General features: G+C 39.3%; 1 protein-coding gene across 9 annotated transcripts in view; it reads left to right on the forward strand.

Annotated features, from left to right (window-relative positions):
- The window catches only part of FAM13A (family with sequence similarity 13 member A), a 143,043-nt gene that overhangs the window by 38,127 nt on the left and 86,737 nt on the right, over window positions 1-18,179 (forward strand). For all 9 annotated transcript variants that reach the window (XM_068187603.1, XM_068187597.1, XM_068187599.1 and 6 more), the window contains 2 exons: window positions 4,697-4,877; window positions 13,889-14,048. In XM_068187603.1, the coding sequence (XP_068043704.1) occupies window positions 4,697-4,877; window positions 13,889-14,048 (341 nt within the window). The remainder of the gene's footprint in view (window positions 1-4,696; window positions 4,878-13,888; window positions 14,049-18,179) is intronic.

The following is an 18,179-nucleotide window of genomic DNA, read 5'->3' on the forward strand; positions in this document are numbered from 1 at the left end:
TGGTAGGATGACACTGAGCAGTTGCCTTTCTTCCTCACCTCACAGCACAGATAATTGGCTAGGGCACTGTGATAATGTGGCTTCAGTGCTTCTGGACTGGAGTTGTTTGGGGTCAGACCATTTGAGACTTGAGCAAGACAATTATGCACAGCTGTTTGCATTAATTCCATATATTTAGTGAAGCTCAGGCAGCATAAAGGAGTGACATGAACAGAGATGAACTGGGGAATTAAATTGTGTATCTAGTATGTCAGAGACACTCAATATGTTCAGAAATAGCATGAACTATTGGAAAATATGTCCCTCTTGTGAGCTGTGGGTGTATGCTGAAATTAAATGAGACTGAAAACACCCTTACAAATGTGTCTGTACCTCCTACAATGTTGAGACTCCTGTTTCTAGTTAATTAACATTTTTGGAGATACTGCCTGTCCTTTTCACTTGTCTCCTTGACTCAGTTCTTCACTAATGAGTCCCTAGTTCAGCTTTGACGTGCCAGCTGCCCTTGCTGGCTTCCTTGATCCTCTGTGTTTTGTGTCCTCAGGCTGCTGAGCCTAGACATGGCCTGAGGCTGCTGGTTTTGTTCCCTTCCTCAGCCCAATCCACTCTATTTCATTCTTTGTTTCAAGCCCTGGCTGACTGCACATCTAGCTAGGCTTCTCTTGCAGGCCTTGGCTGAGATGCTGTCTATTGCACATGGCTTTTGGAAGGCTCCCAGAATGAAAAGTTGAATGTCTTTGTCTGCCTTGAGACTACCTTCCTCTTAGGCTTCATTCTTATTTTCCTCCTTTTCCCCTAGGCAAAATTTTCAAAATAACTGGATATGCTGTGCTTGAAAATCATGAATAACATAAACCACTCTGATGCTCTGATGCTTTTCTGATAGTCACTACCAGCTCAAAAAACCTTATTGACTGACTTTGAAACAAACTGAAAAGGAGAAGAAATGTTCCAAAGAATGGGTTGTTGTTATGACTCAGGACTGCTTTTGCTCTCTAATAAGTTGAAAAGCTGTTATATTTGAAGAAATACGGTCATGGATAGCAGTAGTAGACTTGTCCTGAAAACTGTACAAAGTGCATGGAATACTGTGTATGCATGTCACTGCCTAGATTCACCACAAATTATTAAAGCAATTTTTAAAAATAAAGCTAGAATCCATGAAATGTCATCAGCAGAAGAATCAACAAATTAATTCTGATTTTTGGACTCTTTTGGAAGAAAAACTTGAGTTTCTTCCCTTGTCTTTTTACTGGAGAAGGGGGACAGAGAGCAAAGCCCTGTTTTCTTTCTTAGATTTCACAAGGAGAAGGAACTTGATGGCTCAATAAATGGCATTTGCTGCCTCATGTTACTCAGTATCTCTTCGTCCTTCAATTACGGTAATTTCTCATGATCTTGAGATGTGGTATCTGTCTCTGTTCTTGAAAGTGCAGAAGTGAACAAAGGTTTGACTGTGCCCAGCAATAACATTTTTGATGTTGATTCATACCCCATAAAACATCATGGTTAATGAACAGGGACATCCTACCCAGAAAATATTACTTACTAAGGCCACGGGCCCAATAGCTTTGTTTGTTGTTAGAGTGCAAACCTCTGTTTGGAATGTTTTGTGGTAGTTATTAGCATCTTCCTAGTTTGGAAGTGTTATAAACGCCAATCACTTGGTTTTTAAATTTTTAAAAGTTTAATAATAATAAAATAGTTATAAAAATAGTAATACAATTAGAGTAATGAAAATTTAGAGTTAGGACAATTACAAGACAATAAAAAGCAAAGAATTACGGACGTCCGGATGCTCTCGGGCACTTAAGCCCAATAAGCATGCCTTGTGAACAAAGGAATAATCTTTAAAAGCAGTAGCCTGTTGCATATTCATACATCTCATACATGATGCATAAATTCCTTGCAAATTAAGAACTTTTCTGGTTTTTGTCAACTTCTTCCCCTTAATCCTGGTGGTTCCATATAGACGGAGAGAAGGTGGAAGAATGTTTGTCTTTTCCGATAAGGAGGCAGTAATTCTTTATGGGCCCCCATCATTGTCATCTCTGTGTGAAGAGTTTCTTCATTATCTCATCTCTTGCTTGAGTTAGTAAAAAAAAACCCCACATACATAGGTTCTATTTTAACTACAAAACTACATTTACCATACTATTAAAATGTTAATACAGCACTTCTAATCAATATAACATAATACATATAGTATTCAATTTAATATTTGCGAAAAGCCAATCATAAAATATGCATTTTTCACAGGAAGGGATGGAAATTCCTCCAGTAAATGAAAAAGTACCCATCAGTCTAAAGTCCCAGTGGGAGACTCAGAGAAACAATTGGTTATCAAGGGCATTCCCTAATTAGATGACAGGGTGATGGTGATGGAAGAGGTACATTTTTTCTGGGTGATGGCTGTGGCTTTCCTTATCATAACTGCAAGCAATTTCTAGTAGAAAACACTGTGCTAGTTGCTTTGTTATCTAAAGAAAAGTATGTTAGGATTATGTTTTGGCTACATGGAAATTAGTTGTGTTTTGTTTTCTTTTAAGATTCATAAAAAGTAATCAAGTCAGAGACTGTACAGTCCACTTTGATCAGTGCAAATACAAAATGCACTGAAATTCCTTATTTTTATTCCCTTTAATACAGCCTTCAGAAGCCTCCTGAAATTTTGCTGCAATAATAGATCAGATTTCTTGCTGTTGCCAAGCTGATTGCTAGTAGCAAGGTCATGATGAATTTTTCCTCTCTGTCACTGTAAAAAAGGTTGTGATAAGCAAGCAAATAAGATTTTTTTTTCGCATCTGCTTCATGCATATTTGATATTTGACTTTTCTGAAGGACCTAATTTCTTATCTGTAGAAGAAAAGGATATAGTTAACCAGTTGCTTAAAATGTTTAGCTCTGTAATTTGACTGGCATTTTAAACTTTGGTCTGCTGTGATGAAAGAATTCATACTAAGTCTGTGGTACCAAAACAGACATATAAAAGTGAATTCACCATGCGTATAAAACTTAAAAAGGCTTTCTTGTCATGTACAGTATTAGGCATTTCAGGGAAGGCAGGAATCCTAAACCTGGAAGCAGATGAAGTCCCTCAAGTTTCAGCTGTATGAAGTGGCAAATAAGTATATAAAAAGCCTCATTTGTTTGCCATTTATTTGCAGGATAAATCCTGTTTATTAGCCACAATAAATGTCTGATTGTAAAACAGAAATAATATTGCAGCTAACCACTTTTCAAACCACTCTCCTCCTGAAACACTGTTCTGCCCAGCCCTGGAATATTTCTGGTAAATGAAAGATGAAAACAAAGACAGGATTTCTGAAATGTTTATACATACATTAAACGGTGTTCATACTTTGAAAACAAAAAACAATCTTTGTTTTCCTCTCCTTTTTATCTGTCTAAAAAACGTGAAACAAATGTAAATTTTTTTTTTTTTCTTGCAACACAAGACATGGAATATTTTCCTGCTACTCTTCTCTGCATTCTGGTAGCAGGGCATACAGCAGAGCAGTACCAGCAACCCATAAGGCTGATAAATAAGGAAAAAAGTACTAGAAATGCACAGATGGCCTCATGCTAATGGACACTGCTTATAATTATAATCATATCGGTGCGGAAAACCTTCAGGGCATGAGGTCTTCTGTCTGAAAATGATGTTGCAGAGTCCACGGGGTTTTCATGCATATGGGAAAGTTTCAGTAACATTTCACTTTCGTGGAGAGTAGAAATTAATATTTGCAAGGACTAACGTATCCCGTTATGGTATAAAGGGAAAGCAGTATTGACTTGTTTTTAAAACTTTGCTTCTATCAACATGTAAATCCAAGATTTTGGGGGGTACAAATCACTCTTTGGAAGGTGTTTTTGGGATGGAGGAGGGAAGCAAAACATTTTGCATGTGGATTCAATTCCAGCAGCAGGACACAATTAAGCAGAAGCTGTGTATGAGGCCAAGCTTGTGTTCACCACCTGGGTGTGTATAAACACAGCATCTGTGAAGTTCATGCAATTTTTACTTTAATACTTAGACTCAGTTCAATATGGAAAACTTTTAACCATACCTAAATTCTAGAAGATTGTACAGTATAACAAGGCTAATGTCTAACATGAAGCCACATTTTGACTCGTTTTGGAGTGTGGCAGTGCCCAGAATGGTCTGTTTCCCATAAGGAAAGTTTCCCTTCCTGAATATGTAGCAGAGTTGTCACCCACAGAAGGTATTGTAGTGCTGTTATAACACTGTGCATTTCAGGAGACCCTTTGTTTTACCATTCTTGCTTTCTTATTTTTCAAGGTTTTCATGGGAAGGCAAAGTAATAGTATGAGAAGGGTTTGGGAAGTAGGGATGAGATCCAGAAGGAGCATGGTAGAGAGGGAGTTAAAGCAGATTTAGCTGTGCCAGGTGGGGATAATCATGCTTTAAAGCTCTTAGCTGACAGTTAGTAACTGCTCAATCTGCTCAGGAAAAAGGTTACGGCATAAAGGTAAGAATGAAATGGCACCCTTGGTGGCCACGGTGAGGCTCAGGACAAACATGCACATTCCCTGAGGAAAACTGAGGAGTTGTGGTCTCTGAGCAGAAGCAGGAGTGAATTTTAGCTTCCACTGCTTGCTCACCCATGTAATTAAGTTGGCAGCAACGAAGAAAATCATATGTATATGTTTTTTCTTCTCTTCTTTTTCCTAGACTCTAGAAATGACATGCAGAAGGAAAGTTACTTGAAAGAACTCCTTAAAGAACTGCCTGATGCTCATTACTGCTTGCTGAAGTACCTGTGCCAGTTCCTGATAAAGGTTGCTGAACATCACGTAGAGAACAGGATGAATCTTTGCAATCTTGCCACTGTATTTGGACCAAACTGCTTTCAGTAAGTTGGACGTTTTACTATGGCAGGCTGGCAGGTGACCAGAAATGTAGATGTCCAAAATCTACTTAATCAGGGTGATCAGATGGAGGCAGTGACTCGGACTCTGTGTTAAACTTCAATGCTAGAGCTGTTTTTGAGCCAAATGGAAGTGGAGTTGCTCTCTCATTTCCTCTTGCTTTTTGCTAAACTGTTCATGAGTTTTGTATTGCTGCTTTGGTAGCAGAGCAGAAGTATAACAGTGAAAGGCCTTCAGAATGTATCAGTGCAAGGAGGCTTGTACTCATACTGGTTTCTTCCTTTGGTATCAGTTGATATGAGTGCTTCTCTCCAGAAGCCTTTGACAAAGGATCCTTGGTGGAAAAGGACTCTAATGCAGCACCCAGGTGCTATATAATTTCTAGAGATGGATACTGCATACTCTCTGCATCTTTGGCCTTGTGATCTGGTGTTTGCCCTCAGATGCCAATGATTGTGGTCTCTCTGTCCTAGTGTATTCAGAAACTGCTCTGTAGCTTGTAGGGATCCACTGGTCTCTTAAAACTCCTTACTGGGGTCAATAGCTTTACTGGGTTCTTTCACTGGGTGCAGTTCCTGGGTGCTTCTGCTGAAGACGTGTTTTATGTGCTGGTGGAGCTTGCAGCAGTAGCCAGAGCAGTTATTTCCAGATGCAAGAACACTCTTGAGTGAGGTTTCTGTTGAGTCACTGCAGTCATGCAGTGCAGCGTTAGCACCTTCACCTCTGCAATGAGCCCACTGGCTGGCATCCAAGATCTTTGACATGAGAGACACCTAAGCAGTTTAGTTCAGTCATCAGTCTTGAAAGGTGTGTGATATCACCAAGAAGAGACAAGTGAGTTCCTTGTATCAATGTTGCATTTGTATTGATCTTTGTAAAACCAAAGTGTATGTGTTGAAAGCTCTATAGTTGTTGCCACAACTGATCTCTGCTCCTAAGGCAGCATGGAAAAGATGTAAGAGTTTTTGCAAGGTACAGAGATGGAAACACCTCATTCTATTGCAGAAGACTGGGGAAGGCAGAGTTCACTGGAGGTGAAAAACCAAAGGCTCATGAGTCTGTATGTGAGTGTAACCAGACCAGCAGATGTGACACCTTGAAAAAAATATTCATATGGCAAAAGAGGCGTTGAAAGCAAGGCTTCACACTTACCAAAGGGCTAATGTGCTTTTAAAAGACCCAAATAGGTTAGAATTAGGGATGTAGATTGTAGATTTTTTTTTTTTTTAACTAAGTTTCACCATCTGGTATTTCAGCTATGTGTTTCATCAGATCTGGATCTTTTCAAGGTAGTTCATTCTTGTGCTCCAGACAGAAAGACTGAGAGCAACAGTTCAAATACCCTTTTCTCCTGTGTTAATGAATGCAGTCTTATATTGCTGGAACTGTGACTATCTGTACCAACAAAAATTTGATAAGGAGAGGAAAGAACTTGCAGCACTGTTTTTAGGTATTTGGCTTAACCAGTTGGTTGGCCAAGCATCCAGAAGGAGATCCTCAGAACACTTTTCGGAGCTGCAGAGGAAGGCTGCCTGAAGCCTGCTTGGCAAAGGCTGTCTCTCTCTACTGGCTGCAGGTAGTCCATGGAGAGGCTGCAAAAATTAAATGTTCCAGTAGGCTGAAGTGATTGCTCCTCTCGCTTTGCATTTTTTGTTCAGAGCAGTGCATGGCGGGTTTCTCCACGACAAGGAAAGAAGGCTCAGCATCCAGCTTGTCAGCAATTACACTGCCGAAGCAGGGAGAACTGAGATTTTTCTGTCAGAAATTCACACTCATGTCTAAAAGTAACGTCAGTTTGTATAGTTAATGCACAGTGTCAGAGAAGATAAAGCCCATCTGCTGGTAGTGAAGGACTTCTTTTGGCAAGGTATTTTTAGTGACAATTTAGCTACTTAAGCATAGTATCTCCTACTCCATAACTGAAGTTGTTTAACAGTTGAATAAATCATGCTGCTTGGCCACTTTCCAGATATTTAGATTTCATTTTAATTCTCTTAATCTCATTCTGTTTTTCTACATCATATCCTCTGTAACGTATCCCATCTCCTAAACCTTCAACCCTTATTGCTTTTATCTTATCCAGTACTTCCCCTGCTTCCTTACTGTCTGTTTGACAAACTGCACTAGTGCTTTTCTATGAAAGATTATCTTGTGCTTTCTGTATTTCTAATGAATAGAAGGGAAAAATGGCTATTTGCATTCCTTATAATGAAGTGTGATGTAAGATACAAGAACATGTAAAGGGCAAGGTCAAACAGCTCAAAAAAAGATTTGACATTGCGTTCACTGTTTTCTCCTAACTTGGTTTGTTCAGATTTATTGTGATGGAAGGCGAAGGTCAAGTCTATTGAGAAATACAGCCCTGGAAGAGCTACAAGCACGAAGGAACAAAAATAGCTGTCTTTTCTGTCACTGGGCTAATCTATGTAGAGTATTAACATTTGCAGTGTGGTTACTCTTGGAGGAAGTTATTGTTTGTTGACCTGAATTTCAGCTCCTGGAGAGACATAGCCTTGGTTAAGGGCTGCTATGTGGGCTCTGCTTGGCTCTAACATCTTGTGCTGAAATGGAGAGGTTTTCTCTCCTCCTCTCTGTTCTCCAGGAGCTGGGTATCAGAGGAGCTGCTGCTGCCCTTATCCTGTCCTTTGGTTGGCATGGTAAGACATGAGGTGTAACAACATAATCAGAGGATCCATTTGCACCATTTTTTGCAGCTCTCTCTCAAACAATGATCTCTGTGTGTGACCTCCATCATTCAAGCCCTCGTGAACTTGTTTGTGTTTCATTCCAACAGAGATTAAATGTGTTGTGAGGGATTGCTCCATCCCCCTAGAAGTGGCTGGCAAATGCAGGTGTCCTGTTAAAATACTGTAGTTAGATGCAGTTATTTATGTATGATGATTATGTAACACGAAGGGTAACAAGAAAAGTATATTATCTTTGGATATGGAGAAAATGGTAGATTGTAGGGTAGATGTAGGCATTTCAGAGATGCTGAACTTGAAAGAATTAAAATCTGATCTGAAGTTATGCATGAATGTCTTACCTTGGTTTCTAGCAGCCTTGGAGCCTGCATGGATTGGGTATACAAAACTGAAGTGAAAGCAGAGGGGCTGAATTAATACTCCTCAGTGAGTAATGTTGGCCTTTGGAACATTATGTGGATGGGCTTTGTTTTCAGGCAGTGCAGCCCCAGTCCTGCATCAGTCTTCAAAACAAATGTGCATCCAGGATCAGGGGCAAACTGAGTACTGAATATTGTTATTTAAACATGAATTCTTGCTAATTAGAGCATGCAGCCATAACCTTTCATATAGAAAGGGTTCATATAGATTTTAAATACTGCATTTTCCAGCACTGTAAAGGAATTTTTTGTAAGTATTCAGTATGCTGAAGCCTATAATGACAGTTTAAAACATCAATATAGCAAGGCTATAAATGTTCTCATCTGTAATCATATTAAATACTCATGAATATTTCAGCTCAGCAATACAGCTCAAATGCAATCAAAAGGAGAGTTTTTGAAGAGCCTCCCCTTTGAAATACTTGGAGTTGAAAGTAGTGCACTTTGTAAGGGGATATTAGGCCTCTGGACTGCCCTTTGTCCCCCTTTATGTAGGTTGCACTCTCTAAGATGCTTACTGTCACTATAATTTTGTGATGAAAAATGGAGCTTTTGCTGAAGCAAAAGATTTTGCATATAAATGAAGTCAGTCAGTAAAGCCTTTGTGGCAGCATCACTCTAACTGCTTCCTGTTACCTGTGTTGCCTGCATTTTACATTTTATTATGAATTATTATCATTTATTATGTGTATTGTTTTATTATTATTTATTAGTGCTATTATTTTTTATGAATTATTTGTGATTTTGCAAGCAATGCTGATAGAGCAGAATTAGCGAGTGACTTAAGCTAGCCAGGCTTAGAGAAAATACTCTGGAACAGATTTTAACAGACAGGTGGGTACATGCCCCAGAGTTGATTCTCCAGTATCACAGGAGCTAAAACACTTCTGCAAAATGTCAGTAGTTGTATCTGTCATTGCATTTCACCCAGGTTGGTGAGATGTAATCCTGCAAATGATGCAGAGCATGTAAATGAATCGCACAGAGTGAGATGAACAACTGTCTCAAGTGAGTATTGCTGTATCTTTAGCTACTTATTAGACTGTGATCTTGCAGTAGAGTCTGCAGACATGAATATGTGCCTTTTTTCAGCTGCACCAGTTTGTGGACTGATACGTTAGGACAAATCCCTTTCATCACCTGAAGTGGATGAGTTATGGCCACGAGGCTGCATCTGTTACAAACACAGAGAAGTCCGCCTAGAGGCACAGAACATACTGCCTCGAGTTGTAACCTCTATAAATTACTGCAACTCTGCTCTCAAAATCTCCACTTGTGCATGTTGAGGCACTCATGGGCATCTGAAGTACTAATGAAAATGTTTTGCTGGGGCTGGAGAAACAAAAATCCATGCAGTGTTTCCTGTCCCTTCATTTCTGGCAGGATTCCCTGGGAGAATGTTAAGGTGGCTGTGGTGCTTCTCTACAAAAGGTACTGTACAAGCAGCAAAAGTAGTCTGTAGAACATATAGCCCCCTGTGATTGTAAGCTAGGATTACAGTGCTGTCATTCCATGCAAGCTGCTTCTGGAAAGCCACTTGGGGAAATGGTAATGTGCATCTTTCATCTCAGACAGGGTGGGGTCAAGCACTGTTGGGAATTCATAATGAGATGACCCTTTCACATGGAAGTCTCTGGTTCTCATTTGTGACAGGGAGGTGTCAGCAGTTGCTGCCTGGGGAAATGAGTTCAGTGACCTCAGTTCAGCTCATTATAGACAGATTACTATGTCCCAGGTCCTCCTGGCCACTTGAAGCAAGTTTCCCAGGTGTGGTGGATGGTGACAGAGCTTTGTAGTGATGCCTGTCCTGTGCCACATGCAGCCATGTTTGTGTGTGTCACTGCACTGCTCTCAGTAGAGTCTGGAGGTTCACTGTCTGGAAAGCCCACTCTGCATTCAGCCTGTTACAGCTTGTTTACAGAGACCCTGAGGTAAATTCATTTAACTAAATGCCCGAGATGTAAGGAATTCTTTCACAGTGAGTTAATCTGACCTCAGGTCACTTGACTTCTGAGTAAAAGCTGTGACACAGAGCCTTGCTGTAGTTTAACCCTTTAAGACAAGCTTTCCTGAGCATCCCTGTGGAAAGAGACATGAACTCAGTCTGGAAAACCCAAAGAACATGTGGGTGTGGTGTCTGCATGGACAGGAGCTGCATGGAGCTGCACTGGGTGGGCCAGCCATGCTGGTAGGACATTGTGCAGAAGTGTGAAATGCTGCTGTGTATCAGATTTTGAAATGAAGAGCTGACAGCCTGATCCAATTACCAAGTAATGTTTTGAGAACTACTGCTTTTTCTGCTTTAAAATGACTTCACCAATAATTTCAGTTTTTAATATCCTGCAAAACTTGTGGTACTAATGCACCTTTGGTCTTGACCTTTTTAACTGTGTCAGATACTGTTAATGCTGATGCTTCATTTAGACAAGGCACATTTTTTCCAAATACTTAAAGTGGACATGCTGTGCTTTGCACACAGATCACTCAGAGCATCTCTCTGGGAAGGGCAGGTGTCTGGGGAATCTAAGGGCGGGGACACTAGGGAATTTGCTCCTGCTCTGCCTATGCTGTGTGTCTGTTGATGACTTTGCAAGCCACTGTGATAACCTCAGTGGGAGTTTCCCCGTTCAAATCGCTAAGATAGATCTGAACTTATCAACCCTTTTTCTTCTAGAAATAACCATAGAAATTTCAGGTTTATGGCACCCTTCTGGTGCTTGTGGTCGTGAAACTGATGCTTCTGGTGCTGCTACTGAAGTAATTTGTACATATGTGGCTGTAAGGGGATGAAGTGCTTCTGTTGAGGATTTTGTAACTGGAGTAAATTGTGTGTCTAATTCTCAAAGCGAAGCGGTTGTAATGCCTAATTAGCATGAAAATAGACATAAGGGAACCATGACTATCAGCAGTTTTATACTGTGATCTTTTAACAAGATCTTCACAAATGATCATGAAATTTTTCCAAGGATTAGGGTGTGCATCAGGAAAGTGGAAGTGTGAGAGAATATTTTCTCACAGATCTGGCTTTTTTTAGTCAGTTGAAGTGACATTTGTAGATGTCATGACTTTTCAGAATGAGAAGAGCTGTAAAATGAATAGCAGTAAAATGCTATTTTTTTTTACACACATTTTCAGAAAAGTCTAGTCAAACTGGTAGATCATGCAGTGTGGCAGCAGATGGAGTTTACTTTGTATAAATAGGCAGGGTGGTGTGTGCTCATAATATAAACTTATCTTCAGCTCAGCATATATTTGTTGAAATGAAAATGTCACCATGGAGAGCTCATGGAGTGTAATAGTCCTTATCGTGATTGAGGTCTAATAATAGCAATTATAGGAGAAATATATTAGAAACTTTGTTAAATATGCCTGTTTAAGTGGCAGAGAGGTGGCAATGAATAAAATATGTTAAATTTCCATTAAAATAAATCAATTCATGGTCCTTTGCTTAGTTACAGTCAGAGAGAAGTGTTAAAAAAGACTGAAGCCACAAGCTTTAGCCTTGTGTTTTCATATGTATCTCACCCTAATCATACAGAATTGTTCAGAATGGGATGTCGGATTTTTCACAGGTTTGATTTAATAAATTTTCACTGACAAGGTAGCATGGGGAAAGGAGGGCAAGAAAGTAATGGAATTGGGCAGAAATTAAGTACTGTTTTTGTGCTTTATGAAAACTTTATAGACTGGACTGTTTTTCAACCAGATAGAATTTTATTGTATTAGCTGTTGCCAGTAGGCAGCTGTTGGCTGTACTTCCCAGCAGATGTGGCTTAGGTGAAAATTCTGTTGTCTGGAGTCTTTATTTTAACTTGCATGTGCTCTATTACATTTTCAGTCGTTTTCCTGGGAATAAGATTCATAGGGGTGCCATTATTTAAGTTGTGCTCTGTTTTGGAAAAACAAATCAGGAAGGTAATAGTCAGGATTTGCCTCAGCTAGCAAGTAGGCAGGCTTCACAGCATGCCAACACTGGAGCACATAATTTAGCATGGCAAGAGGGGTTTCCTTCAATCAGGATAATTGCATGGACCTACTGCATGCATACACTTTTTCAGGCCACTTACTAAGTTTTAGTGAATATTTGGCATTCTTCAAAGTGAATTGGCCTGAGCTTACATGCACATCCATCAATAGAAGTTGTCCCATTTTTTCTTCATTTAGTCTGAGGCCAACTTCCACACTAAAGAAATCAATCAGCTGAGACTGACAGATTTTTACAGTTGCTAGTATTCTACATTGTAAAATAATTCAATCCTTTAAAATTCAGGTCCTGCTATACTAGCATGTATTAAATGTTGACATGATAGCAATAAAGACTCTCTTCTGGAGTTTACAAAGATGTGTTCTGCTACACTGGGTTACTCTCCCTGTTGACATGTAGATGTATGAATAAAGCATTGAGAAGGATCAATAGCCCCTACAAAAAGGCACTTTTTGATGACAAGTTTCTGGGAGCATCAGCTTTCAGAGCCTTCTTCTTGAAATGCACATCTGGCCCCAATAAACTGCAGTTACAGTTTTAGGGTAGGTAGTTATTTTGTAAATTTCAATTTACTCTTTGCAGTAAGCAATGGTGTACTTTCAAGTTACATCCCTGTAAGATAGCTCAGGGGGAATTTATTTTGCTTTTGGGGGTTTGGGTTGTGTTTTCTTTTCACATAACGTCTTGTTGTCTTCAGCCAAAAGGTACTTGAAACTTTTTTTTTGGTTTTGGCTTCTCTGCTTCTTCACTCTAAATGTTTCGTGTGTTTCGTTACTCCTGATCATCAATCTCTGCCACTTTATAAGGTCTTTAGGAAATTCACATCCGTGAAGCCACTTTGTGGCTTACTGAGAAGACTGTGTCTGCTGGAAATACTGTACAATAGGTAAAACTGAATGATTGCAGAAGAAGATTCTTCAGATATTGTACTTCCGCATTGAAATGGATTTTAAGTCAGTTTGGGGCCAATAAAATTGTCCAATAAAGTGTGCAGAAAGTTTATCTTCCCAGCAGATGATCACTAGAAGCTTCAATGAATTATGAACTCTGTTGCGAGTGATAAGCATTTTTTGCTGCCTGAGAGAGTTGTGTGACATACATAAGGAAACATGCAGATACATGCATTATCTTCCCTCTTCTGTGTGCCTCTAAGGCCTGTGGTAAGCTGCAAAGGGGGCCTGTTTCAAGAGAGAAATAAGCTACTTCTTCAGCAGCCAAGTAATTGGTTATTCTCCCAGAAAATGGAGCTTAGAAACCACTTTTTGTATTAATCTTTCAGGCTCTTCTGCAGAAGGCAGCATCCATCTCCATGTTTTAGAAAGCCCTTTGAGTTATGACCCTACTTTCAAAAGAAATGATAACTCAAAAGTTAGATTAAAAACTCTGGTGTACAGCATTGAGTCATTTGAAGGCAAAGACCTTGTTTAACATTCAGTGTTTTGCTTAGCATGTGGGATTTCTTATTTTTTTCACTTATCCTTCTTGTGTACCTTTGAGGTTATCACAAACAAGGTTTTGGAGGAATCTGACCCTTGAATTAACAGTTCAGAGCATCTAAATGCCTGAACTGTCTGCACTGTGAGTCATGAAACCCAACTTACAGCAGAGTTGGTGGCACCTCATTTGGTGGCTGTCTCAATTCTGTCCCTGCCTGGATTCTGTGGAGAGGGTGGATCGGCCAGCAGGTCTGGTATTGAATATTGATAAGAAAAACTGCAAACAAACTGTGATAGTTGTTACCAACATAGGCTTCCTTTCAAATTCAAAGTTTCCTGCGCCTGCCACCCAGCCTGTATCCACAAATGAAATGTTACAGAGACCCTCTGCAGGACCTTTTTTATGTTGAGTCCCTGTAACACTCTGCTTTGTCATCTCTCCAATTCTAGCGTGCCCTCTGGATTTGAAGGGATAAAGGAACAGGAGATCTGCAACAAGATAATGACAAAAATGCTGGAAAATTACAATACTTTGTTTGAATTAGAAGGCTTGAAGAAGGACGAAGAAAAGCCTGTATGTGAAGAGCTAGCAAAAATAATTTTGGTAAAAGTGAGTATCCCTAATATTTCATTTTCTCACAGCAAATCAATAATTCAGGCTTATTTCAGGCTTCAATTCAGAAATCTTTTAGGTAAGTGGAAGGCAGACTCTTGTAATAATGTTCTGTGTTATTGATTGGTATGCAGTTTTACACACTGATTCTGCTGATAAGCTAATTTTCATGACTGGTCTGGAAGTTCATTCTGTTAAACATCTTATTCTTTGTTGGCTACACACTTATTTATGCAGAAAATATATTCACTGAAATTTAAATGTTTTTAAATGAGGAGGCAGAATAATTCTAAGAAGTGTTCGGGGTTTCTGACATGGTTATCATTTATGGTGTACTTCAGTGATGATGAATTTTGGTACTCTAGGACAGTGTGAGGTTTCTAACCTTTGCCTTTGCATGAAGTCTGCCTGTCTCAAACATGCACCTGAGTTTAAAAGTTAGGTGTTCTGACTCAGCCATTTCTGGATGCACTTGAAGAGAAGCATTAAATAAGAGCTACTCTTCGAAGGAAGTACATTTGAGCTCTTAAAGAAAAGTGGTGTAGTTAGAGTATTACACCTTTGGTGGGAAGAGGGTTTGTGTGTAACATCAAAGCATTCTAAAATTCAAAAGCTGACGTGTAGGGCAGCCAAAAGTGCCTTGTTCTGGCTTGTGCTGTCTCTACCACAGGAAGCAACCTCAAGTTTGTGCAGGAAGTGGTTATGAGGATGGTTTGCAGTTGCCTCATTTCTTATTGTGTGTTAACTGTGCTGATAATTACACTCTTACAGGGTGTGAATTCTTGAGTTTGGAAGGGTTGAACTACATGCCTATCCTTGGTAGGGTTTTACCCATTGATAAAATCACTTTAGCCTTCACTGTCTGGAATAGAAGTTGTCAGAAAACGAGTTATAAAAATACAGTGTCTTTGACCTTGACAGAACAGGAAGTTTGGTGTGAGCCCAGGTTCTGCCATTCAGACGAAATCAGGTGATAACATCTCTGCCTTTGTGAGTATCACAGGAGGGTCTGCTGAATTGGTATAAGTTTGGCTCAGCTGCCTTTAGAAGGGTTGCTGGTTTTCTTACATGGTGAATCAGTGAGGAAATATTTAGCTGTATTTAGTTGTCTTTTAGCTGTTACTAGCACTCAGCTGAAATGCTTCTGTGGAAGGAGGTAGAATCACTGGTAGCTGTCCAGTGTCACAGTAACTTCTGGGTAGTGGAAGTGCTCTGTTTGGCCAGTGACAGTGATGATTCAGAGAATTCTTTGTCATGACCTGTGTCACAGTGTCCAGAAAACAGCAAGTTATTTGTAGGCAAAGTTACTGTTTCTGGAAAAGCCATTGATACATCTGCAGGTAGGTGGGTAGAAATTTTCCAAATAATCCTGTTGTAAGGAGTGAAGAATGTAGGATGCTTAGGACAGTGCTCTCATAAACTTAGGCCCTGATGATTTTAAGGGTATTGCATTCAAGCATGAATGATGGTGGGATGGGGGAGTGAATGGCAAGGAAAGTCAAGAAACTGTAGACTTGCTTTTTACCAAACTCATCTGCATTTATTTGACTTTTTTAGCTTCTGTTTTGGGAACAGCAAGAGGGTAAGGAGAGATTTAGATGACCTCATTCACTTCTGTGTTGGGTATTCCATCATCCTTTCCCCTACATCCCTGACTGTATTGCCAGCACTTCACCTTGAGTCACTACACTGCTACCTTTCCCATGATTGCCCTCACTCTCACTTCACTTCCTCACTTGCTTTCACTTCCTCACTTTTCCATGTTTACATTTTTCTCTGAATTCTCACAGCCCTGTCCCACTATCCTTGCTGTCAAATGAAAACAAGAATATGTGGATCATTAGATGAAGTCATGGAAGCATCAAGCTTCTCCTGGAGCAGTGTACTGGAAAGAAAAAACAGCTCCAGTGGAACTGTGTTGGTCATATCTAGGGGAAATCAACAATGCTGCAGGCTTCCAGAAGGAGCAAGAGCATTTGAATCAGGCACAGACTGTGGCAACTTAAAGAAAATATGTTTTAAGGAGGCTGGAAATTAGTTAGTGTTAGAGATGGGAAAAAGAGACGTGATGTTGTAGGGCTGTTAATAGTTGAACTACCATTCTTGTTGTATGTGCACTGAGGAGGCACAGGACCACCTTAATCCTAGTTATATTTCTTCTTTCAAAGGTTACTCAGTCATTGGGAAGGACAAGTTGTGCCAGGTAAAAGGGATTTATTAGCTTATTTTCTTTCTCAGTGGATCATAATTCAGAAAATAAGGCAGCTGGAAATCTCTGCAAGTTGCATTTCAGTCCCTGCTTTGTTCCCAGGGCTGTAAAGCCTCCTCTTGCTCATTGCTCAGGCGTATTACAATATTATAATTGGAAATTATGGAAAGTGTTTCTTTGGAAACATCTAGATTTTTTTTTAAGTAGAATTTTAACAAAAATAAAAATTGTCTTAGAATAGTTTCTCTTTCAATGGGAAATTGGACTGTCAGGTTCATGACGCCTTGCCTGGAAGGATTTTGTTCCACCTATTAGAATGATACCAGATGATTACCCAGTTTTGTGGCCAGTAGGTGGAAGTATAACATGTGCTTTCTTCAGAAATATATCTATATTTGGAAATGCCTTATAATAAAAGAATTATGGGATTTGATTTATTGTTTTGTTTAAATTCTGAAATAAACTGGAGTTTATTGGAGTCTGCAGGTCTCATTTGCAGCCAGCTACTACTACAGTCCTTAATCCAAGCTTTACTTCAATTTCCTAAGTCAGTAAGAGTCTCAGTCCATTGATCAGTCGGCTCTGCTAGTTAGAGAGAAATGGCTGAAGTGGATTGAACATTCTGATTAGGTGCTTGCTCTGTGGTCACATTGTCAGGATCATAAATACCTGGTTTTTATTAGGCAGTGTTGTGTGTAAACAATTCATTTTTTGATAGTACATCTACTATTGTGCATTTTCACAATTTAAATGTACCAGGGGTTCCTAATAAAATAATGCTTTTATTTTGCTTTGGAACAGAATTCCTAGTGTGAATCCATATGATCCTGATAGATTTTTGTGTTAGTAAACTGAGTGGCAATTCATATAATGAACTATTAGTCAGTCTTGAGTTGCAATACTGCCAATTTTGTAATCTTATGGAAGAAATAGGTTTACAAAACCTATGGTAACAACAGAAATTATAGTTTTGATCAAGGACCTTTAATATACGAAGGTCTTGAATGGCTGTTTGGACTGCAGCTGCATATAGTCTTATGTTGTAGCTCTAGCCAGTGGTGTATTGCTACAACTGGAATGAGTTGGGACCTTGGAATAACAGTCATTAGGCTTCTCTAATGATCAAAGATAGGCAGTGAAGATTTTTATTTAGTTCAAGTGGCAAGGGAAATTTGGGCAGGCAGACTATGAGGAGACATGCTCTTGGGAGATTTCTAGGATTATTCCTTCTGCTGGCTTGAGGTGAAACATGTCTCCTTTAATAGCATGGTTTATAGCTCAGTATTGTCTTCAAATAAAACATATACTCTATTACCTAGTCATACAGGGTTACAAGATTTTTTTCTTTCTATTGTATTTTCATCTTTTCCCTCCAATACCTTCTTGACAGAGCACTTCTAGTTTCAAGAACCAGTCAGCTCAGAGCACATAAATATTTGCACTGGCACACAAACACTGACATTATGAGGATGTAATGCTATTCCTGGTTTGATCACATGTTTGGGACAGGAATGCAAAAGGCTTTTCCCATTCCTCCCCAGCTGGGTGGTAGAACACATACCCTGTTCACCTGATGTAGAAGAAAAAGCAAGTACATTTTGAAAATTAATATAACATTAAAATAATATTATTGTAATATAACATTAAATCAAATTGAAAGTCGATCCTACAAAGTCAAGTAAATACATGTACAGGTTTATAATTTTGAGTATATTGTAGGTATACAATATACCTACAATATACAATATACAATTGAGTATATCTGAACAGGCAGGTTTCAATCCCTGAAGAGCTGCAGAAATTGGTCTCCTGCTGATTCTTGCAAAAATACATAGTTTCAAAAGAACTCTTATTTTAGATGCAATTACCTTCCTGCATTTTTATCCTGTTTGTTTCCAGTCTTCTAGCCAGAGCTGCCA

This window comes from Anomalospiza imberbis, chromosome 4 (assembly GCF_031753505.1).
Source record: "Anomalospiza imberbis isolate Cuckoo-Finch-1a 21T00152 chromosome 4, ASM3175350v1, whole genome shotgun sequence".
Lineage (NCBI taxonomy): Eukaryota > Metazoa > Chordata > Aves > Passeriformes > Viduidae > Anomalospiza > Anomalospiza imberbis.